The sequence below is a fragment of the Oxyura jamaicensis genome, chromosome 23 (genome assembly GCF_011077185.1).
Source record: "Oxyura jamaicensis isolate SHBP4307 breed ruddy duck chromosome 23, BPBGC_Ojam_1.0, whole genome shotgun sequence".
Classification (NCBI taxonomy): Eukaryota; Metazoa; Chordata; class Aves; order Anseriformes; family Anatidae; genus Oxyura; species Oxyura jamaicensis.
Window position 1 is genome coordinate 5,789,546 of NC_048915.1, and position 21,699 is coordinate 5,811,244.

General features: G+C 49.1%; 2 protein-coding genes across 2 annotated transcripts in view; both read left to right on the plus strand.

The window, feature by feature from the left end:
* Window positions 1–4: 4 nt before the first annotated feature.
* On the plus strand, window positions 5–16,108 carry KHDRBS1 (KH RNA binding domain containing, signal transduction associated 1; the record flags this gene model as incomplete). The annotated part of the gene is made up of 9 exons (XM_035345870.1): window positions 5–200; window positions 5,727–5,854; window positions 6,430–6,546; window positions 7,598–7,744; window positions 9,697–9,833; window positions 10,743–10,956; window positions 11,850–11,917; window positions 12,224–12,282; window positions 14,627–16,108. Coding segments are annotated over 9 exons (1,164 nt in total), but the record flags the coding sequence as incomplete, so codon positions are not given.
* Window positions 13,951–21,699, plus strand: part of TMEM39B (transmembrane protein 39B) — a 16,290-nt gene continuing 8,541 nt past the window's right edge. The window contains exon 1 of the mRNA XM_035345378.1: window positions 13,951–13,965. The gene's annotated coding sequence lies outside the window, so the exon portion shown is untranslated. The remainder of the gene's footprint in view (window positions 13,966–21,699) is intronic.

Below are 21,699 nucleotides of genomic sequence, written 5' to 3' on the forward strand. Positions count from 1 at the left end.
GCTCCCGTCCAGCGCCGCGGGCACGGCCTCGGCCGCTCAGGGCCCCGCCGCTGCCGCCTCCTCCGCCGCCGCCCCCACCCCGCTTCTGCCCGGGGCCGGCGGGAAGCTGGAGCCCGAGAACAAGTACCTGCCCGAGCTGATGGCCGAGAAGGACAGCCTCGACCCGTCCTTCACGCACGCCATGCAGCTCCTCACCGCAGGTACCGGGCCGGACGGGACCCCCGGCGCTCGGCGGGGAGGGGGGAGGCCGGGCCGTTGCGGGGCTCGCCCGTGCTCGGGCCGCTGCCTCCCGGAGGTGTTGGTCGGAGCAGCCCGGTGCTGAGGGGCTCGGTTCGCTGCGGGGCGGCCCGCGGTTAACCGGCGTGGGTCGAGCCCGGAGCCGGCGGGTGGGGAGGTGCGGAGCGCGGCGGGGCCGGCCCTTCGCGTCCCCGGGGAACAGGAGCCCAAGGAGCACGGGAGCAGCGGGGTTCTCCGCGTAGCGGCTGCTTGAGTTCCTGCGAGGCGCGGGTGGTGAGCCCTCAGATTGTCCCCTCGGGTAATCTGGGTTAGAGCTCGCTTCTGATGAGCCGAGCTAGGGGATGGCAATGGCAGTCTTTGTTCTGCGCCCAGACCAGCCTTCTCCTTCCCCATCGCTGTCCAATCGCCTGGCGGCTCTGATTTCTCCCTATCTCCACAGTGCAGCTGCTGCTCCCGCACTCGGTGGCCGTATCGGGTAGGCTCAGCCACCTCCAGACCCCGCAGTCAGCTTAAAAATGGGAACAAGTGACAGTGTTTGGTGCCACTCGGTGCTTACCGTGTGCGTGGTGCGGAGCCGGGAGGCACCCGGCACGAGGGCAGACGCAGGGTTAGCCTGCAGATGAGCACAGTGCTCAGCTCTCTGGTTTTTCTCATTCTGTTTTGAAACGGATTCGTTCAGGGCTTTAAAACGTTGAATGTTGCCGTAGTCATTGCAGTGCGAGGGGCTTTATTAGCTCCTCCTGTGGCATGGGGAGTAATTCTTCAGAACTGCCGCCTCTCTTTGTGCAAGTAACTGAGGTACGTTGGCATGGGGAACTTGGCATCGTTTGTGGACATCTTGATCTAACCCCATCAGTTCTGAAAGCTGATTTGCCATCAGTGTAAGGGTTTTCGTAGTAACACCCCTCAGGCAGCTGATGCTCGGCAGCTCAGTGCTAATGCCTCCCGTGCAGCCGGAGGAGTTTGCTGGTTCCTGCACAAAGAACAGCGCTCGGCCCCGCAGCAAAGCTTCCTTGGCAGAGCAGTGCAACCAGGATTTGTGTAGTTTTTTCTTCATTAATTTAAAATTTGCTGATAGTAGACTGCTGCTTTGTGAGACTTAACATTGATCACTGGAAGAACTCCAGGTGCTTCCTGCTTGCTTTGGATATTTTGAATGTTGCTGTTCTTTAACATTCACCAGCAGTCTGAACTCAGGGCAATCAGAGCAAGAAGCTGGTAAAAGAAAAACCTGAAATAAACCCAAGCTTTTAGGCAAGGGACTTGTTGTGCAGAGGACCAATGCTCCCCAGCTCGCCTGGATTGCTCACAATTTCTCTACTGCCGTGGCAGCCTCTGGGGATGTCATGTTGGAGAAGCTGCTCTGAAGCTTACTCTGGAATTTAGGTCTGGGCCAAAGCTCGTAGTGCATACGTGTAGCACAACTTGAGCAAAGTGGTTTTCAGGCACACACAAAAAGGCTGGTTACTGAGTGTCAGCCATCTTCCTGTCCCAGCCCTTTCTCAGGAATGCAAGCTGCTTGTCCTGCCTGCTCTCTGGAGGGAGAACCCCGCAGGAGGTCCACACTGACACCAAGCCTTCTCGTGTAAAAACAGTATCTGCAAGCAGTCTGAAATGCTTGTGCAATTCTAAAACTATTTAGCATTCCTGAAGAAAAATCAGTGTTGTTCAGGAGCGAGCTGAAGGGCAGCAGAGTGCTGTAATCGTGGTTCTCAACGTGCTGTGTGATAGCAGGCAGTAAAGCAGCTAGGTTCTAGGGGCTGTTGTGCAGCACCCTGAGCAGGAATTGAAACTGGGCTTTCTTGCACCTTGGAATACGAGCCAGTTTCTCAGTCCCTTGATTTGGGGTCTGCGTGACCTTCCTTTTCCACAGGAACAAGAAAACCCTTCTCCTCTCTTTGGCTTGTGCCCCCCGTGTGCTGCGGAGGCAGGGCAGGAGGAGCTGAGTTCTGGCAGGCACGGAACTGGAGGTGCCCCCGATGTTAGCTAGGCGTAGGGCTTTTGAGGTCTCGTGTTAATCTTCGCTCTTTTTATGTCACAAAGAAACTCTCCGTGGAAGGAGCTGGCAGTTCCACCTCTGAGGAGCTCTAACTGCCGCCTTAGACCCGTGCCCGATGTCACAAGCCGAGCGATGTGCTGGCGCTGCCTCATTTCTCAATGTACGTCCTGCCGAGCCCCGCCAGCCCTCCTGGGTGCTGCCTCCTGCTGCCTCGGGAGCCTCCGCTGCCTGTGCAATCTCTCACAGCTCACCTCTGGCCTTTCTCCTGCCTCACGCTTCAGCGATGCTTCTCCTCCCCATGCCCCTTCTCCCGGTGCTGCCGGGCCCCGCAGCGCCTTGCAGCTGGCCCAGTCCCGCAGGAGCAGGTCCCTGCCTCCTCCCCCGGGGGATCAGACCCGACAGGGAGCAGTAGCGTAGAGGTGGGGCCCTACCCCTCTTCCAGAGGCTCCCACCCCTAAATTCTTCATTTCCTTTCCTGTGGGGCCGCGGGGTCAGCACAACCACGCTGTTAAGGTGATGCTCTCAGCATTAGGGATGAACAGAAGGTGTCTCTGCTTGCGGAGCGCAGGCGTGCTGCGGGGCAGTGCTGAGGATGTGTTTGCTTGGGCTGAGATCAGGAGTAGCGCCGTGGCTGCTTAGCCTCCTTGCGAAGCAGCGGCGTTACCAACCCCCTTTACCTACCCCTTAGGATTTCTTCTGAGACAATGCAATCACTGCCCCCACGAAGCCCTGGGAACCACTGCCACGCATGCCGCCAGCCTGCTGACATTCCCCGTGGCAAGAAGGTAACCTTCTGCTGCGCATCTGACACGGCTTTATAAAATCAGCACTGAAATGAGGCGTGCTTAACCCCCCGAGGTATACGTACGCTTCTCCTTCGTCTCAGCAAGTGGTCTGACGAGCTGCTGCCACCCAGCAGTTCCTCCAGCACTGCTCCGTGCTGCGTTGCTCGTGCCAGAATGCATTTGGGTAACGCTGGAGTAACACACAGGACACGTTGCGTGTGTCTTCGGTCCCTCCTCACCCGCTGGCAGCCTTGGAGCCCATTCAGAGGTGTGAAGGGGGCTGCTAGGTCCTGTGCTGACCAAGAATGCCAGGAGTAATTCCTCTGGGGCATGTTTTTTTTTCATCTCTCATCTTTTGGGTTTCCCTTGACGAGTTAGTGCTAGTGGATCTGACACTTCTCAGCGAGTGTTTAACGGGTTGCTGCCTTCCCAGACCGGGTCCCAGATGTTGGTGCTGCTCGAGGCAGAATGGGCTTTGCTGTGTGGTGGTTGTGAGATGGGGTTCACTGGTGTAGGGGCTGACAGCTGATCCCGTTGGGTTCTGGCGAGGTAGTTGAAGGGTGCTTTTATTCTTGGTGCGTGCACAGGAAGTGCTTTGTTAACACGCAGGATGCTTCTCCACAAATCCTGCTTTTGGAGAGCCGCGATATTGGAGAGGCAATCGCATTTCTGTTACAGGTGCTAAAGCTACGCTTAATCAGTGAAGAGGCCACCAATGCAATCCTTAGATTCCAAAGCTTGATTCTCTGATGTGTTTTTATAGCTAAAATTGTAAAACCTGTGCATAAAATTAACCAAGGCAGCCATCTCCTTTGTCTATTCTACACCTTTGGCAGTGTTTGAACTCCGGTTTTGTTATGTTTGCGTACTGTCCTCAGAAAGTCATTTATTTGTAAAGCAAAAACCCAAGCCGTTTTTTCAAAGCTGATTGTATCCAGCAATTTTCTTACCCCGAGGAGTCATGGTAACAGCTTTGTAAAGGATCCAAAGCGCTGTTGCAAGTAGGAATAAGGAAAATTAGGCCTTTTTCATAATTATGCAACACGATACCAAGATCCACATTTAGAGCTCTGAACTGAAAAACAATTTGCGTGAGGGTGCCCGTAACCAAAAAGTTCAAATGCTGATGGTTCAGCGTGTTCCCTTAGGGCTTATGGTTGCACGTCCCGCTGCCGGGCCTCCTTCAGGCCTGCTGAAAGGTGCCAGCGGTGGTGCTCAGCCCAGTCGTGCTGCTCAGCCCCCGGGTGTGATGGTAAACCCAGCCCTTCTGTTTCTGTTCCCATTATATGGGAATGCAACTGGGCGGCTTGCGCACCAAGTATCTGCTCTGCCAGTCTTCGAAAGCCGTAAACACAAACCCTCGGTGTCAGGCTCCTCGTTTCTGACACGGACAGAAATCGCAGGAAACGCAAGCCGCTGCAGCTGCCCTCCTTAACGCCCGGCGAATGAGTAAGCAGCCTGCAGCTTGAGATCTGCCCTGCAGCGCTGAGCCAGTGCTGTGTATCATCTTGTGAAAGTGTCTCTCTCTTCCCCCCGAGACGTGAGAAGTTGTATCTAGAGCACTTTTGACTCAGAAGAGGTATTTATAGTTCTTGGGTTTGCTGCTGAAATGACACAGTTTGGCTTTTAAGGAAGGGCCCCTACTCACTGAGTATCTCAGTAGTAATTTGGGATTGCCGTGCATGGTGCGACCAGGTGCTGCGGCTGGACCAGAATGTGCTTGGTGGCTCTTCTCTTGGGGTGACTGTCACCCAGCATCTCTCAGTGGAAGCTTAACTTCCAGATGGGAGGAGGTGTTGAGCGCTAGTTCCTAACTGGCCTGCCTTAATGACTGCGTCCAGCAGGTAACTGGGACTTCCCTCCCGATCCCCCCGGGCTGCAGGGTGCCTGCAGTTCGGTCAGGCTGCCTCAGTGCTCTTCCAAGACCCCGTAACTCCATATACAGTGAGACACCAGGATCTCTGACAGAGAAAAACTCGTCCTTACGCTGCTTGAATCAAGTCAGGGACTTGTGATACTTACGGCTGGCGTGCCTGAGGCTTACAGCTTACACCGAGTGATCGATTGCCTGGGTGATAAAGGTGCACTCATGTAACAAAATGAAGTTTGTAAGAATTGAGTAAACCAGGCCCAGCTCGAGGATGTCACTAAGTTGGGCTTCTGTTTATTGGGAATGTCCTCAACTTAGCAGCAATTCAGCGTCAATGTGTGCTGAGACCACAGTTTGTTACAGGTGAAACTAGCACGTCCGCTGGAATGGTACAACCTGCCTGTTTGAGGGCCGCTGCGTTAAAGCAGGGGTGTGCAGTGGGGCTGGGCCCCCCCGCGTTTAGGAGCCTACAGGTGGGTGCTGCACTCGCTGCGCAGGCACGGGTTTGGGAACTGAGAGGGAACGGCACAGCAGAAGCGATCCCCGAGCTGCGCTTACAGCATCCCTCTGAACCGATGCAGCACTTTGTAGGGCACTCTGCTGTTCCCGTTTTTGCTCGTTGTCCTGGTTTTGGCCCCCTGCAATCCCTAGCTGTGAAGGGAGGAAGAGACGAGCGGGGCTAGCACTAAAGATGTCCTGTCTGTCCAGGTTCCAGTAGTGCAAATAAATGTTGGTATATTGACAGAGAACGAGGGTGGTGTGTCCTGTTACAATTCCAAGTCTAAAATGATGCTTGTTTGAGGAATATAAGCAGCCCTATTTTTATCTTGTTTAGAAATTGAAAAAATTCAGAAGGGTGAAACAACAAAGAAGGATGAGGAAGAGAACTACCTGGATTTATTTTCTCACAAGAATATGAAACTGAAAGAACGAGTTCTGATACCTGTCAAACAGTACCCCAAGGTGAGGGCCAGAAAATAGCTTACTGAATCTCTGTGATTTGCTTATTTTCTATGGATTTTATGGCTGAATGTTAGAGATAGTAGCTGTCAAAGTGTCAGCAGGAGTTAAGCCAGTGTGCCGCTGGAATCGCTACAGAATTTGTCCTATGCAAGCTTGCAGGATCTTATTTCTAATACATTGCATTTCTAGCATGTCTCGGGATAAAGCTAAATGGTGATGTGTAGTTGTGATCGTTCATTGCTAGAATAGACTTCCATGTGTAGAGCTCTGTTTTACAGTTAAGACCACATGTAACTCGTAAGGCTTGCTGCCTGTAAAACCACTGGAGAGTAGCAGCTAGAATTAAACACTTTACGTGAGTTAATTTAGCTCTTTTCTGGTGGAACTTTTTTTTTCATTGAAAGAATGTTCTGGAATTTAAGTTTTCCTGTGCGTTTTTTGGTCCATTGTTTTTTTGTGTGTGAGATTAAGAGAAAGTGGTGTGACTAAACTTCTTGTGAGCCAGCATAACATCAACAGAAGCTTTTGTGATGTTACTGAGTTTTGGAGCTAAATAACTGTTCTTGTATTTACAGTTCAATTTTGTTGGAAAGATTTTGGGACCTCAAGGCAACACCATCAAGAGACTTCAGGAAGAAACTGGTGCGAAGATATCCGTGCTTGGGAAGGGCTCAATGCGAGATAAAGCAAAGGTAAGGGCACCCCCCTCGTAGCCATTCGCATACGTTACGCCTTGCACATTGCTGTGAAAAGTAGAGGTTCTCAAAGCATTTTATAGATGGAAATTTGAAAGTGAAGGCAATAGGAAGTCACCTGTCTGAAAATGTTCTGTGCTTGTTGGGAGCAATCTTGGCTGGGGGAGAAGTGTGATGCGTGTTCTTTTTGAGCGATACTCGCGGAAACCAGTCATCGTTGTGATACACTGTACCTCCGGTGTAGAGGTAGCTTATATGGAAGGTGAAATGCAAGGTCTTCAAAGTAAGAACCAATTCTAGCTACTCCTTGAAAAGTCATTTGCTAAAGGAATATGTTTTCCCTCTGGGGGAAAAAACAAAAAACATTTCCCTTTCCCAGATGTCCCCTCTGAAATCTGTACATTTTCATGGTTCACTGAAGACACTGGAGCAGTCTGTTCCTGGTAATCTTTAGTGAATCATGAAGTGCCAGGAGGTTTTTTGAGCAGAAAAAATGGAAATGTTTTTTTCTTCCTGCTTGCTCCTAAAATTGAGTTAACAAACAATGGGGCTGTGACTTAATTCAGCTTTTACTTTAGCAGACTGAGAAGCTTGTATGCTTCTAGCTTGCTTACAGCTTCTTAAAGCCAGCTGGGTAACACAGATATCAAAGAGCAGAGTTAGAGCAGGTGTGTTTGAGGCAATAAGCTTCACCTTCCCTGTAAAGAGCTCCTTAGGCAGAGAGGTGGTGTAGGACAGGAAGAACATCGCTTGCCTGTACTTAATCTTCTGGAAAAAAAAGCTGCTGGCATCACTGCGTTTAACACAGATACCATAGCCACCTGAAAAAGTGGCTATAAAAACCTGGAAGGTACAGACTTGCAGGTTGCTTGTGGCTTTTTTGTAAAACTGTATATTGATGTGCACAGGAGGTTAACATGATCCAAGAACCGGCACGGCTAAAATGATTTTATGGACATTACCTGTTAAGGCTTAGGAAACAGGAAAAGTCAAGTCATTTTGCTGCTTCTTACTTAGTTTCAGGGCTCTCTAATATGCTTTGTTTTAGGAGGAAGAACTACGTAAAGGGGGAGATCCTAAATATGCTCATCTAAATATGGATTTGCATGTTTTCATTGAAGTTTTTGGACCCCCTTGTGAAGCGTATGCTCTGATGGCTCATGCCATGGAAGAAGTCAAGAAGTTCCTTGTCCCAGTATGTATACTGATGCTCTTTTCATACTGAAGGGTGAAGATGTGGGTTAAGGCTTGTGGTATGGGAAAGGTGTAGCTGAGGAAGCCCGGAGCAGTAAGTGTGTGTGTGGCAGCTTAAGATGGCCCCATTAATCTTGCATGAGGTCATGTATTAATCCCCTAATCGTAATTAGAGGGAAGTACGCTTTCAGGGCGATTGCATAGGAAACTTGGAGTAGGTACTTCTTTCCCAGTTTTAGATGTGGACACAGATGGGCGGAGAGCTTGTCTAGCTCCCTGTGTCAGTTTTAGCAGGCAAATAATTTTATCTGGATCTGGTGTGGAAGAGGCTTCTTGGATGGGTTCCTGTGATTTGGAACTGGGGTGTAGAAATCTGGCTAGAAAACTACTGGTCAGATCAGGAACTCTGCACAGAGGTGCTTGCTCTGGTCTGGAGGACGATGTGAGGATGAGGAGGGTGACTGCCTGGGAGCTTGGTAGTGGTACTTAGCGTTGTGATTAGTTTCTGAGAAGTGTCTGAGTCAATATTTCTGCTGCTTTTAAATGGGTATGGTATGAAGGACCCTCTTTTTGCCTGCCAGGCATTTATGCAGTTGACATTTGTTGTCTTTTGGGGGATGTCTTCTACTGGTGAAGCTTGTAAGACCTTTATGTTCAGCATCATGGGTTTTGTGCCAGCATGTAATACGACGGAGCTGAGCGTTGCCTCCGAGAACCGAGGTACCTGAAGGAGTCTCTCATGCGTTACTAAAATGATAGTACTGCTCGCTAAATGAGGAAGAAAACAAAATGGGAAGGAAGCACGCTGTGCTGCCGGCTTCTGGCTAGCTCAGCCCGTAGTTCAGAGACGGGGCAGGCAGGGAGCTGAGCAGAGCCCGGCGCTGTGTGGCTGTGCTGAGCTGGGTGAGCTCAGGTGTTCTGCCTCAGGGTCAAGGGGCAGGTGGAACTCGAGAGCTGCAGGCGGAGGGGAAGTGTGGAAAAGCATACGGTTACTGAGTGTTTTCCATGAGTCTGACACAGAGAGGAGGAGAGATTACTGTGTGAAGTGCCTCTGAAGGAAAGAGGTCATCTTCAAGGAGCCCCTGGGATGTACAAAACCTCAGCTCGCTAAAGCGAGCGTGCGGCCTTGCTATTTAAAGTGTCTTATCTATCTCTGCCTTCAAACAATGCGTTAAACTCGTGAAAATTGGCAGAGAAGTCACAAAGGAAGGCAGCAGTGCTGTGAAAACACATCTGGTAGGAGGCTTCTCGCTTTGTGGCGTTGCCATGGCAGCATGAGGGTCCCCTCCGATGAGACCAGCGGCACGCATCCCGGCCTGCATGTGTGCTCGGGGAGGGGTGGGCAGCAAAGACCCCTGCGGTCACCAGGAACTGGCACCGAATCCTCGAGTTCCATCCCCTGGGGTGATAAAAACGCACAGAGCAGAAATGTAGTGCATTTGTGAGGCAGTGAGAAGACAGCCTGCGTTTGCAAATTGGCGAGTACTCCTCGGAGGGCTGCATCCTCTCCTGTTCCCCGGTGTGTCGGGAACACGGCAGTATGTTTTATGTTACGTGGGCTCGCTGCCAGCCACTGGCCTTTAAATGGGAGTTGAAAGATGCTCGAGGTGAGATATATCTTGCCTGACCTCCAAACTCTCCAACATTTGCAAATAAATCTCTCTAACATCCCTGGGATGACTCCAGACCTCCTGTGAGCAAGGTCCTCTGCCTAGGGAGCGGCTGCCGTGCACGCTGCAGCTCCCGGACATCAGTGGAGCAGGCTCCTCTTGGCTGGTTTGGAGAAAGCTGGCAGCCGTGTGCTGCTGCCAGCAGGTTTTAATTCAGGAAAACCAGCAGGTTTTAATTCGGGACTATTAGGTCATTTCTGTTCCAGCATGGTAGCCTGTGATATCCTGGAGCAGGGACTGTCTAGTTAGCTGCTCTTTGGAGTTGACTGTCTTCCCTCTTTAGGATATGATGGATGATATCTGTCAGGAGCAATTCTTGGAGCTCTCCTATCTGAACGGTGTACCAGAGCCAACTCGTGGCCGAGGAGTCCCTGTGCGGGGAAGAGGAGCAGCTCCGCCACCACCTCCACCTGTTCCAAGGTACTGTTCCCAAAGCACGGATCTGGAAATGCTGCGTCTTGCTCAGAGTGGTTCTCCAAGATCAGGTCGAGCTGCTTATTCTTGTACATCAGCTGTTAGCTTTGATCTTGGCTTTTGACCAAGGCTTTCTAGCCTTGTTCTGCAGGCTTGCTTTAGCAAGCTGACATCAAATATTTGATATGTGCTGAGTTGTAATCTAGCACAGTGGATGTCTTCTGTCTTGTTTTATGGTGCCTGAGATTAGAAGCTTCATAAAGTAACTATTCAGAAATTGAAAGAATAGGTAGGAAATCTTTTTTTAAAACAAAAATGCCCTGCAAAATCACGTGTAGATGTTTTGTATGTGCTTGTGCAACCTGCGGCAGAATAAGCATTTTCAGTTATACTGACCTTCCTTTGAAAGTCACAGCATAGCATTATTCTGTCATTGCTGTCGAGGGGTTGGGATAAATTGGCGATAAAGCTCTGTTACTGTTGTTCTGGCTTCACTACATATTTCATAGGGGAAAGTCTTTGCTTCATCTGACTGTTTATCCCAGAAGTGTCCCTGCTTATCTCATCAGTGATCTTTATAGTCCTGGAGGTATGGCAGTCTTTACTGATTAGTGGTAGAGGGTTGTTAAAAACCAACTCTGAGAAATGACTTGGCAGAAGTTCTGCATCAGATTCATTTCTTCATCTGTGTAACATGTAATGCAGTACAGTTCCATCCCATTTTTCAGTCCATGCAATGTAGGATTAATGCCCGTGCTTTCATTCGTGACAAATAATCCATAGCTTAGAGAACGGTAACTGGATTTATTTATCAAGCATTGTGTTTCAAAGTAGGCGTAAGAAGCGTGTGCTCTGCCCTCAGTACTCAGCACGTGAGTGGTACAGCAACAGCTCTTCATTTTTATCTCCTTCCAGGGGCCGTGGTGTTGGGCCTCCTCCTCCTCCTCCTCGGGGGGCCCTGGTGCGAGGAGCCCCGGTGCGGGGTGCCATTGCCAGAGGAGCTGCCGTAGCCCGCGGAGTGCCTCCTCCCCCGGCAGTACGGGGGGCTCCTGCACCCAGAGCACGTGCAGCCGGCATTCAGAGGATACCGCTTCCTCCTCCTCCCGCACCAGAAACCTACGAGGAATATGTAAGAAACTATTCTGGTTTTTATTCCAGCTAGATGGTTGTGCATTAGATATTTAACATCCTTGAAATACAGGCTAACTACACAGAAGCTTGCATTGAAGAAGTGAGCCCTAGTGCAGACTGGTACGGTGCTGGTGACCTGCTCTACCTGTTCAGTCTTCAAAAGAGGGGTCCGCTAGTATTGAGAATTTAGGTGAAAGGGTTATCATAAAAATGAAATGTGCCCAAGACTGAACTTTGGCATAACTATCACTGCATGGTAGAAAACTGCATCACAGTTTCTGCAAGAGAATTCTTTCAACAGGCAGCACCAACGCTTTTTTGCAGCCCATAAAATCCTTAAAGTACACATGTGAATGAGCATAATGAGGTTTCAGGTCATATACCCAAGCACCACCCTCTTGCCAAGCTTATCTTAGCATCTTTGTTCTTGATATTCTAAATGGAATACAAGAGCACTGCTTTTTGATGCACAGCAGCGTTTTGGGGAACCAACATAAAAACGGCAACTTCTGAAAATTCTGCTTCTCATCCCAGTAAAATTCTGAAGCCAATCATAACAGATTGGTTGTTGTCTACCTGTAAATCTGGGTAACGCGGCTAGAGTCCTCGTGACACACAAGGACTTGTACTGCAGACAGCTGCAGCCTTGGACATGTAAATAACTCTCAGATCCATTGTAAATAGTGTGGTTCATTCCTCGCAAGCCACAGGACACAAGCAATTTTTAGCTGCCCACGTGTTCTGTGATGGAGCCCCTTCCCTGTGGCAGGCAGGGACTCAGAGGCTTCTCTGAAAACTGCTGCCGCCTGAATTCACTTCTGCCACTACCCTCGATCAGTCGTTAACCTTCCTTCTTTCCGTTAATGCCATTTATGTCATCCTCCGTTTCAGGGCTATGATGATGCATACGCAGACCAGAGCTATGAGGGTTACGAAGGGTACTACAGCCAGGGCCAAGGGTAAGTCACCTGCCCGTTATGGAGAAAATTGTGCACGATTTCTTCTTCTTTTCTTTAAGGGGAATGGAAACGCTTGTTTTTGAGTTTGAGCTGTAGGGAAAGTGCCCTGTTCTGCTGTAATGCAGGAAGCCCTGGGAAGGAACTTTGGGAGTGCCCCAGCGTTCTTGACAGGTCTGTAAAAGCAGCGAACACACCGCAGCCGTGGGCAACGTTGGGCATCTTTGCTGTTCAGGTGTTTGTGCAAGTTGTATCAGGTTAGGTGTAAGATTTCAGTGCTGTATGTAACCAACGTAATTACTCTTCCAGGGACACAGAATACTATGATTATGGACACGGGGAGGCACAGGAAACCTATGAAGCTTATGGTATGTCTGGGGATGCTGTTCTCTTGACAGGGAAGGGGCTGCACGTAGTTGGGAATCGCCTGTAGCAGCTGTACGTAGCTGGGAATGGCTTGCAGTCGGTCAGCTGTTTGCCAGTGCCACTCCACACTCCGAGCAGAAATTTCTGATGCTGAGGAGAACCTCAGGCAGTTTTCATGGCAGAATATTTATGCCCTACAGATTATCCAGGTCTGAACAACTGAAGGCATTCTGTGGCTTTCAGATTCTTATCTAGCTCAATTGTCTAAAAGGTGGTGAAAACTTCCATTTTTAAACATGGAAGTATCTTTTAATTCCCTTATCGCTTTAAAGTATTTTAAGAGCTATGGATTTCCACCCACAGCACTACTTTTGCTGCAGTCTGGTTTCATGGATTATATTTTGTTGAGCTGCATGAGTGCATGGCTCCATCTGCTTCCTTATCCTCAAAAACCTTCCAGCTGACACTGACTCTGCGCAACACATTTGCTTGAAAAATGGATTTAAATGTCATTTTAAGGCCTCCCTTTGATTGGGTAGAACAATTTTGGTCAATATGACTAGAAAATAGTTTATGAAGTTTGTCTAATTTAAATTACCTGAGGCTACCAGCGTAGGCTAGACTCAGGAGTGTGGAAGACTGCTTTGGCCACAGCTGTGTAAATCACCCACTGCTGAAAGCTGCGGGCCTTACATGTGAGGTGCTGGCAATAAAGCGCTGGGTGACTGCATTGGTTTTTTGAAGCTAGTTCAGTTATCCCAGCTCATGAATGACATCTGCATGTGGCAATGAGTAAGATTCACTTTCCTTTCTCTGGAAGCAAGCTGAAATGTAAACAGTTACACAAGCCCTACAGCAAGCTGCTTGGTGGCATGGAAATGCGCTGTGTTAAGAGCAGTCCCTGCAGCAGAGCATCACTTGCCTGAAGGTGTGAGTGAACCGAGATGGAGATGATAATGACCGACCTGGAGGGGCTTCTGGGGAGACAGGGAATCCCCCGCCCCGGTTGTGGCATCTCCTGCTCCCAGCCAGCAGAGACAGACCTGCCTCTGGGTGTGCTCTGGGCTTAAGCTGCGAGTGCAAATTCAGGTTCCTAATCAGGGCTGCTTTTCCAGGCTAAGATGAATTTGAATAGACAGCTGCTGTCAGTAATGGTGGGTATCTTTCGTGCCTCTGTGCAGAATGGCTCTTAAATGGCTTGGGTTGTTGCCTGTGTTAGTCACGCAGCACAAAGAGGCTTTTGTGCCTCCTGCTTGGTAGGAGAGCAGTGTTGTTGTCTGGGGTAGGAAGGCCAAAATGCTCATTGTACACTTGGCATGAAGTTGCCACAGTTAATCTGTTTATCCACAGTAATTTCCTTTGGTTTCTGCTTTCATGAAAACAAAATTAGAAGAAGAAATTGTTGAGCTGGGCTGGAGACGGTTTTGAGAAGATCAGAACGTGTTCCGTGGCAGCAGGAGCAGCGGTCAGCCGTCCTCCGGGGTCTGGGCGCTCGCTCTCGCGAACCAGGGCCGTGGAGGGAGCAGCCGGCATGCCAGCAGGAACGCTGCAGGCACAACCCCTAGTGAAAGCTGCACTGGGATGTCCGGCGCTTGAGCTAGCTCAGGGACAACGGGACGTGAACTTCATTCACGTCAGTGGTAGCTGTATGTGGCAGTGGGGTTTTGGCTGTCCTGGGCGAGCAGGTGCTGTGCTCCCCACAGCTGCAGATCTTCCCAGTCGTTGCAGCAGAGAAGGAGCAGCAAGCAGCAGTCGGAAGGCAGGCTGATGCCTGCATGTCCCCTCAGACGTGCTGCTGTCCGAGGGCAGCGTGAGTCACTTACTGGTTTTGGCACAATTTTGGGGAGCTGCCCGGCTGGTGTTTCGCAAGGAGGAGCACGCTACCTGCGGCCGTGTCCCCACGCAGTCCCAGCATCACAACGCTGCTGGCTGCCTGTCTGAGAGGGCTGCGCCTGCCTGGACCTTAGAGGAGGCAGGCTGGCTGCCAAAGCCACCCCATGAATTGGCTGCAGCTTTGCTGAAATTAATTACTCGTAAAAGGCACCGGATTTGTCCAAATCTGAGCTCAGTGGGGGTGCCGGGGCTGCGGACTTCCTGGGAATTCCCAGCTGAGTGGCTTTTCCCAGTACTGGTCCAAAGATGGGCTGCGAAAGAGAGGTTTTGTGGAGCCGGGGGGATTGTGTAGGGGCTTTTCTCCACTTTACACTGAAGAGCAACTCGCACAGAGCCAGGGAGTGTTTCGGCTCAGAGCATCCCGTGTCAGGAGCTAGGCGGTGCGGCTGCGCCATCCGTGTGCTCGGCCCCGAGCGCGCCGCCAACGCTGATTTATTGCTCTCTTTTCTGCAGGCCAAGATGACTGGAATGGAACAAGGCCCTCCCTGAAGGCCCCGCCAGCTAGGCCGGTGAAGGGGGCCTACAGAGAGCACCCATACGGACGTTACTAAAAACAAACATGAGGGAAAAATATCAGTTATGAGCAAACAGTTGTTACTGATTCTTGTATCTCCCAGGATTCCCGTTGCTTTACCCACACCAGACAAGTAATTGTCTAACTGTTTTTCTTCGTGGCCCTTTTTCTCCCACTCCATCCTCACCCTGCATTCTGGCTTCTGTACGTAGTATTTTAAAATGAGTTAAAATAGACTTAGAGGACCGACTTTAATTTTTTTTAAGTGTGTAGATTGCTTCTCTTTCTTTGTTGTTTAGATAACACAACTGTACCTTTTTTAATAAAAAAAAAAAAGTTGAGTTAAAAATGTTAGTTTCTAAAGTGACATGCTTGCTTAGCAGTTATGAAATTAAGGTTTTGTTAACCTTTTAAGTTCGGTTTTAAGGAACCCATAAAAGTTGTAGTTGCAGAATCCCAAAGTAGGCTACATTTCAAAATTCAGGGCTGTTTTTAAGAATTAAAATCATAATGTAACGGTAGTAGTTGCCACCGTTTAAAAGTAACCTCAGATGTCAAACTTTACTTAAAAGCAGATTGCTGGTGAATCTTAAGTTTAAATTTTAATACGAAGGATCCTCAAGCAAATTAAATAGCATTTTTTAAAGGTGATTGACTTAAAAGAAAAAATTAGGTTTGTAAAATTGACTTTCCTTATGTGGGTTTTGAAATCTAGCCCCGAACATGCGGTGTTGAGAGATGCTTGGGAAGCAGATTTTCCAGTGTAAAAGGGGTTCTTAGCTTGGTTCGATATGAAGAACTTTTAAAAGGAAAACAAATTAAAGCATGGCTCTAATTGCCCGGTGTTTGATATTAGAAAACAGAGTACTAAGTGAGTAGGTTTGAACTCTGTAAAGTTACAGTCTTCTCATGTTTATAGGGTTTGGGGCAGATAGTACAGTGCAAGTTTAAAACCGACAAAACTGTCGGTATTAGCAATCCCATTGACTTGTTCAAGTGTATCTCAACACTAGCTTTGCATAAAAAGGGACACTGCAGCTGAAAAAATGAGGAAAAATTTCACGTTGTACATAGGTTAAAGTCCTAATTGGATTTGTACACTGTCCTCCCAACTCTGTTCTTGAAGATTAAATGCTACATGTGTAAGTCTGCCTAAATAGGTAGCTAAAACTTGTCAAAATGTCTGCCGCAGTTTGTCAATAAAGTTTAGTCCTTTTTTAATCAAAGTAAATGTGATGAATTGTCATTTTTTTGTTGAGCAGTAAAATAGCTATTATTTTTTCAAATAATTTTAAATTAATGCTAAAGCTAATTGTCTTTTTAAAATATGGAGACATTCTAAAAATGGTGTTTTTTTGCAATTCTTACAAAAAGTTTATCGAGCTCACTGAATGAGCTTAATTTAAAAAAGAAGGAAAAGACAAGAAAAGTTGTTTTTCACCCCCTGGAAGTTCTTGAAAGCAGTTTGATCCGAGACTATTGCAGAAATCTGGCTGGCAAGTGTTCATGGTGCTCCACTGAATTAAAGATTCAGGTTTCAGGTGGCCTCACAGAGCATGCCAGACTGCAGGCTCCAGGCTGGGTCTGAAATGGCTGGTGTAAATGTAACGTGACAAAACGAATCCTGAGAGCTCCAAGGCTTAGCTGCCACCAGGAGGAGGAGGAAGCTTGCTTTGTTTACGTAAGCTCCCCTAACCCACCGGGCTAGGATGCTGCCCTTCCTGCTTTAAGGTAGCCTTTACTTGGAAAGCCGCTTCCAAATGCTGTTTGGGAAGGGTGCTGCAGCTGCTCCTCAGATCCTTCTGACGGTGTGTATGTGTATACATCAGCTATAACTAAACTGCTGCTCAGAGAGATACGGAAACCGGTTTGTATTTCCCAATTGCAAGGTGAATCTGGCATTCTAGGGGGAGAGAATTAAACTGCTCGGGGGTGAAAAATAGAGCAGTAGGAAACAAACTGCTTGCAGCAGTGCATGACTGAGGGGAATACTTTAAAACAAAAAGTTGTATTTGTAGATTGTTATTAAAGTGCAAATAACTGAATTTTCAACAATGGTTTGGAGTCAGCTTTCAGGGCATAATGTCTTGCTTGATGAAAAGATCACCCTATGCCCCCCTTTTAAAGGAAAATTATCGCAGGAGAATCAGGATGTGTAAAGCTAACATGCATCGCAAAACCCAAAAGGTAACCTAAATGTCTGATTTTAATAGCACATTTCTCTTTTACATAAACTGTGACGGCAACTTGCATAAACTTTATTGAAACAATTCTTCAAATGTTAATTTTAATGTAAAAATTTGAAAAAAAAATGTTTAAAATAAACATTTAAAAAAACAACCACATGCTTCTGCATAAATTAGCGATAACTTTAATACTGTGCCCTTTGAAAATGCACTGTAATGTAATGTGGGCAAAAAGGAATCGGCAAGCTTAAATATCAAAAGATGTAAAATGAGAACGAATATAGATAGTCCTGCTACTGCCAAAAACAAAATTCTGCTCAGTTATTTAAAAATGTAAAATGATGGCCCTTTTTAGACCCCAGTATTGATACTTACTGTGAAATGTTCAAAGCTCAGCTTAAGTTGCATGTTTTCCTTCCTGTGTAATTGCATGCAGGAATCTTTTTTCTTTTGATTTGTGCTTACATTAAGGAGGCTCACAAATGTCTTCAATTTGCAGGAGTCAAGAATACATCGCTGTGAATCGCTTGGGGGACGATGAGCAGGGGCACCACGAAGTGGGTAAGTTTGTCTGTTTATTTTTGCAACCCGTTGCAAGCTGCTAACATGTTCTGTGTGGGAGGTGGGGGCGGCACCATCTGAGCTGCTAAATCGGAGCCATTCCTCATAGACCCACAAATAAATTTCTCTTGCGAAAGCCCAGTTACATGACTGCCGCTCTCGCAGAGGTCACGGTGTGGAGGAGGCTTCAGTGTGCACCTGCTTGCAGCTCTCCCACCGAGGTCCCGTGGAGAAGGAGGTTTAGGTGGATTTGAGGAGAGGGGAAACGTGGTGAGGAGATGTATTTCTGGGAGCTGGTTCCTGACTGAGCTGCTGGCTTTCATCTGAATGCTCTCAGCAGCAAGGTGGCGTTAAATTTAAATTTGTTGTTACCCTGTGCTCTAGAAACAGAGCAGCCTAAGGCATGGTTCAGGAGGGATTCCTGCAGGACCCTACAATGCCTTAAAATTACGCACTGCAGATAGCCCAATTAGACCTTGCTAGTGCTGTCCCTTCCACGCTGCCATGGCAGACTCTGAAACGTGATCTAGCTGCTGTTTCATGGCTTTTAGTCCAGTTGTCAGCCCGCCGGGCCGGTGGTCCTCCACGCCCCACAGGGATACATCTAGCTCAGAGCCCTGCGGCGGGGAGTGGGCGCCCTGAGCCCTGGGGAGGTGGGGACCCCCCAGCACCTCGGGGAGCTGGTGCTGGCCCGCACCCGTGGTGGCGGGGCTCCCTCTGGTGGCTGCTGGGGCAGCGGTGACTGCTTTCTCCAGTAAATGCCTTCCTAGACGCGTGCACATGCTTGCAAACCGAGTGGTGCCTCGGTTGGGGACGCCAGCCCCCCAGCATCGCGCGTCGGAGGAGTGACCTTCTTGTGCTGCAAGGGCACGTCTCCCTCCGGCCCGAAGGCAGCAGCCCGAAGCGTTTCCTTTGGGGACAGCTGATCCGTTTCTCTCAAGATCACTGAAAGTCTGAGCTCCATAAATAAAAGAACAAAGACACAAACCTTTGTATCGCTGAAGTCTAATGATTTCAAAGACCACCATGAAAAGCCCTGAGTGTAGGATGTAAGGACATAAGGTTTTTTTAATATGGAAATGTAAAGCCACCAAATGAGCTTCTCTTTAAGAGTATTAGGGTCAAGAAAATGGTAATATGTGGAAATGTTACAAGAGAGTGAAATTATCCTCAATTCTTTGACTTGAACTTGAAAATTGATCCATAATTTTGTTAGGGGAAATCATAACGTCTGAATTTCTGTGGCCTGTTTGTGCAATGCATCTTCACTTACAGTGTAACTGGAACATCAATTTATATAGTGTTGTACCAATCTCTCCCATTTCTTTCTTAATAGGCACAACTTTTATATCGAGTGGAAAAGATTTGATAGAGATCATCTATTATGATGCAGTTTTTTTTACCAGTAGACGTGGATCTTGTGACACTGCCTTTGGAGTAATACAGTTTGCTTATGCGTTGCATTTGTTGCATGTTCATGTGAAAAAAATGAATGTTATGGAGGAATGTAAATCTTAATATATTGAAAATAACTGTATGTGCTAAAAATATTTCAAAAACATGCCCTGCATCAGATATCTTCCTCCCTCTCAAAGCATTACTACGTTCAGGTTTTAGCCTAGAGTCTGCAAAAGCTAATTTGAGATCCCAAAATAGCCATCAGCATCGCTGTGTCTCTCAGAGATGCTCTAATTAGCCAGACATTCCGGGGGTGATACAGGACTCACTGAAATACGTGAGGGGTAGAGGTTCCTCCGAGTACTGAAGTCTGAGTCACCTAGACAACCTCCCTTCACGCTGACACCTAGCCACTGGAGGGGGCATTCTGCTGGCTGTGGGAAAACAAGTGCAGGCGAGCTTTCATCTCCTGCTTTGCCCAACGATCTAATCCACGTCTCGTTATTTGTAGGGCTGTGGTAAAGGCCATAAAGAACAAAAGCCTCATTATGCATGGTGCTGTACAGCGTGATGTATGACAGCAGTCACGTCTCCTCCGTGGAAGTGTTTCCCAGCAGTACTGCTCTTCCCAAGAGAAGCTTGGCTCCAGAAACCTCCTCTTGCTGCAGAGCACTCCCTGCCTCAGCAGTCCCACCCTCTCTGGCCCTTGCTCTGGGTGGCTGCTGCTTCCTCAGCCTCTAGTCAGTCCGGGGTGTGAATAGGCTGGCCCTGCTTGGAGCTGTTACAACCCCAGGCTTCACACTTCTTCCGTGGGCTCTCGCCACGTGCAGCGGTTCGCAGCCAGCATCTTGGACAGCAGCGGGAGTGTGAACCTGAGCTTCCAGGAAAATGCTCTGCCTGCTATTGCAAAGGTGTCCCGAGTAGCTTGTCCTGGAAGGATGCTGTCATATGATGTCCGTTCCTTACCCCTGGTTTCAAGTTGCTGTTTAGATTGTTAGATAAAGCACATGATTATGAGCTTTATTTTATAACTTTTTTTTCTTTTTTAACTCAAAACACCGTGTTTTCAGTAAGGCTAAAAACCTGCCTTGATGTGGCCCTCTGTAGAAGTCCAAATTTGGCAAGTTGGGTCCAGCTTGGATTTAGGAGCACAGCTGGATTCCCTATTTGGCTGTTAGAGCAGATGATTCTTTTTGTACGGAATGAGTTTTTAATTTTGTGTGAGAGCATCTGTCACGAGCAGAGCCAAGAAAAACAATTTAAATGTGCACTTCTTCCCTTCCTCACCCCGCACCGCTGCTCTCCTAAGGAGTGTCTGGGCAGAGGGCGATCCCTGCAGCCATGCCAGGCCCTCAGAGCGGCCCTAAAGGAAACGAGACCAGCTGTGCCCTGCCTGCTGGGAGCTGCCGAGGAGAACAGGAGGTGCTGCTCACACAGCTCTTCTCTCGGCTGCGAGGAACCAAGTACATATGGTGCTTCTGGGGAGCAAGGCGAGGCGCAGGGAAATCCCGCTTTAATTGATAAACCCGTAACATCTTGAATGAGATGTTGGACACAAGCCCCACTTGTAAGCTTTGAGGGGGAGGAATTTCTGCAGGCTAGTCGGGGCCCGTGGGGAGCTGCCATCGCAAATGTAGATATTACTCCTCTTTTCTGCTCAGGAAGCTCGGTTCTGTGAGCGCAGTGCAGAAACCTTTGCTGTTGCTGCTCAGTTGAGCCTGCCGCTGCTGCCATATGTTTCAGTAGAGATGTTTGTTTCCACGCTCACTCTGCTCCTTTTGCAAAGCGCGATGGGGCTCAGAGGAGCTGGTGTCAGAGATGGTAAAGGAGCACAGTTACGATGCCGTTGGCTTTCCTGTGACACGGGACTGCCAGCGTTTGCTGGGAGTGCTGGCGAGCACCGGGACCTCCTTCAGCTGCCCCAAAAGCTGCAGCACGAGGGCTGTGACGCTGGTTTCCAGTGAAGCTGTTACTTCTACTGCTGGCTTTACAACCCAACGCCACCAAAGGCGTGTGCGTGGTGTTGCACACTTACCTGTTTTTGATACGGCACTGGTGCATCCTGCCTGCCGGCGTTACGGCCCCGTCTGAACACGAGGCTGCACCCGGCGTGCTGTGGGGTTTGATGGCTCTGCACCAAACCCAGTAAGGAATGGAAGATGGGTCCTGTGAAAGTTCATTAACTTCAGCAGTGGCTTTGCCTCCAGCCTGGGCAGGGGTGGCTCTCCCCATTGAACAACGCTCCGTCTGCACTGAAGCATCAAATGCCCACGAGTCGAGGAATTCAATGAAAAATACAGCAAGTGGTTGGTAAAGATGGTGAAGACTGATCAAGGTGAATCACAGCGTTAAAATAACTTGTATAGGAAACTGGCGAGCTCTCGCACGGCTGCTATTTAGCAAGAAGTGTTGAGCAGATGTTGGAAATTATTACTCATCCCTTACAATAAAGGCCTAACGTTGGCTTTCAAATGTGTGAGGCGTTCTGTTGTTTCCCTTCCTGCTGCAGAGGTGGTGTTGAGCTGAAGATGTGCTGCGGGGCTCCCGGTCCCCAGGGTGATGCCGGGGAGGGCACAGGCTGCTCGCTTCCCCCCAGCAGAGCAGCGCAGGGGGCTGGGGCCGTGCACGCCTTGGGTGCGAGCTTCTGGGGTGCGAGCTTGGTGCGCTGAGAACTGGAAGGAAAATGAGAACACAGCTGCCAGCTCCTGTAATACAGGCAGCCAGGGGTGGGGCGAGAGGGCCGGGGCAGCGGCAGCTCCCGGGACCCCGACGGGGGGACGGGGAAGCTGCACCCGGGGGAGGCTGCGGCGGGGTTCGAACCGGTGGCGGGGATCGAACCCGCGGCCCGGCCGCCAGGAGCGAGGGGG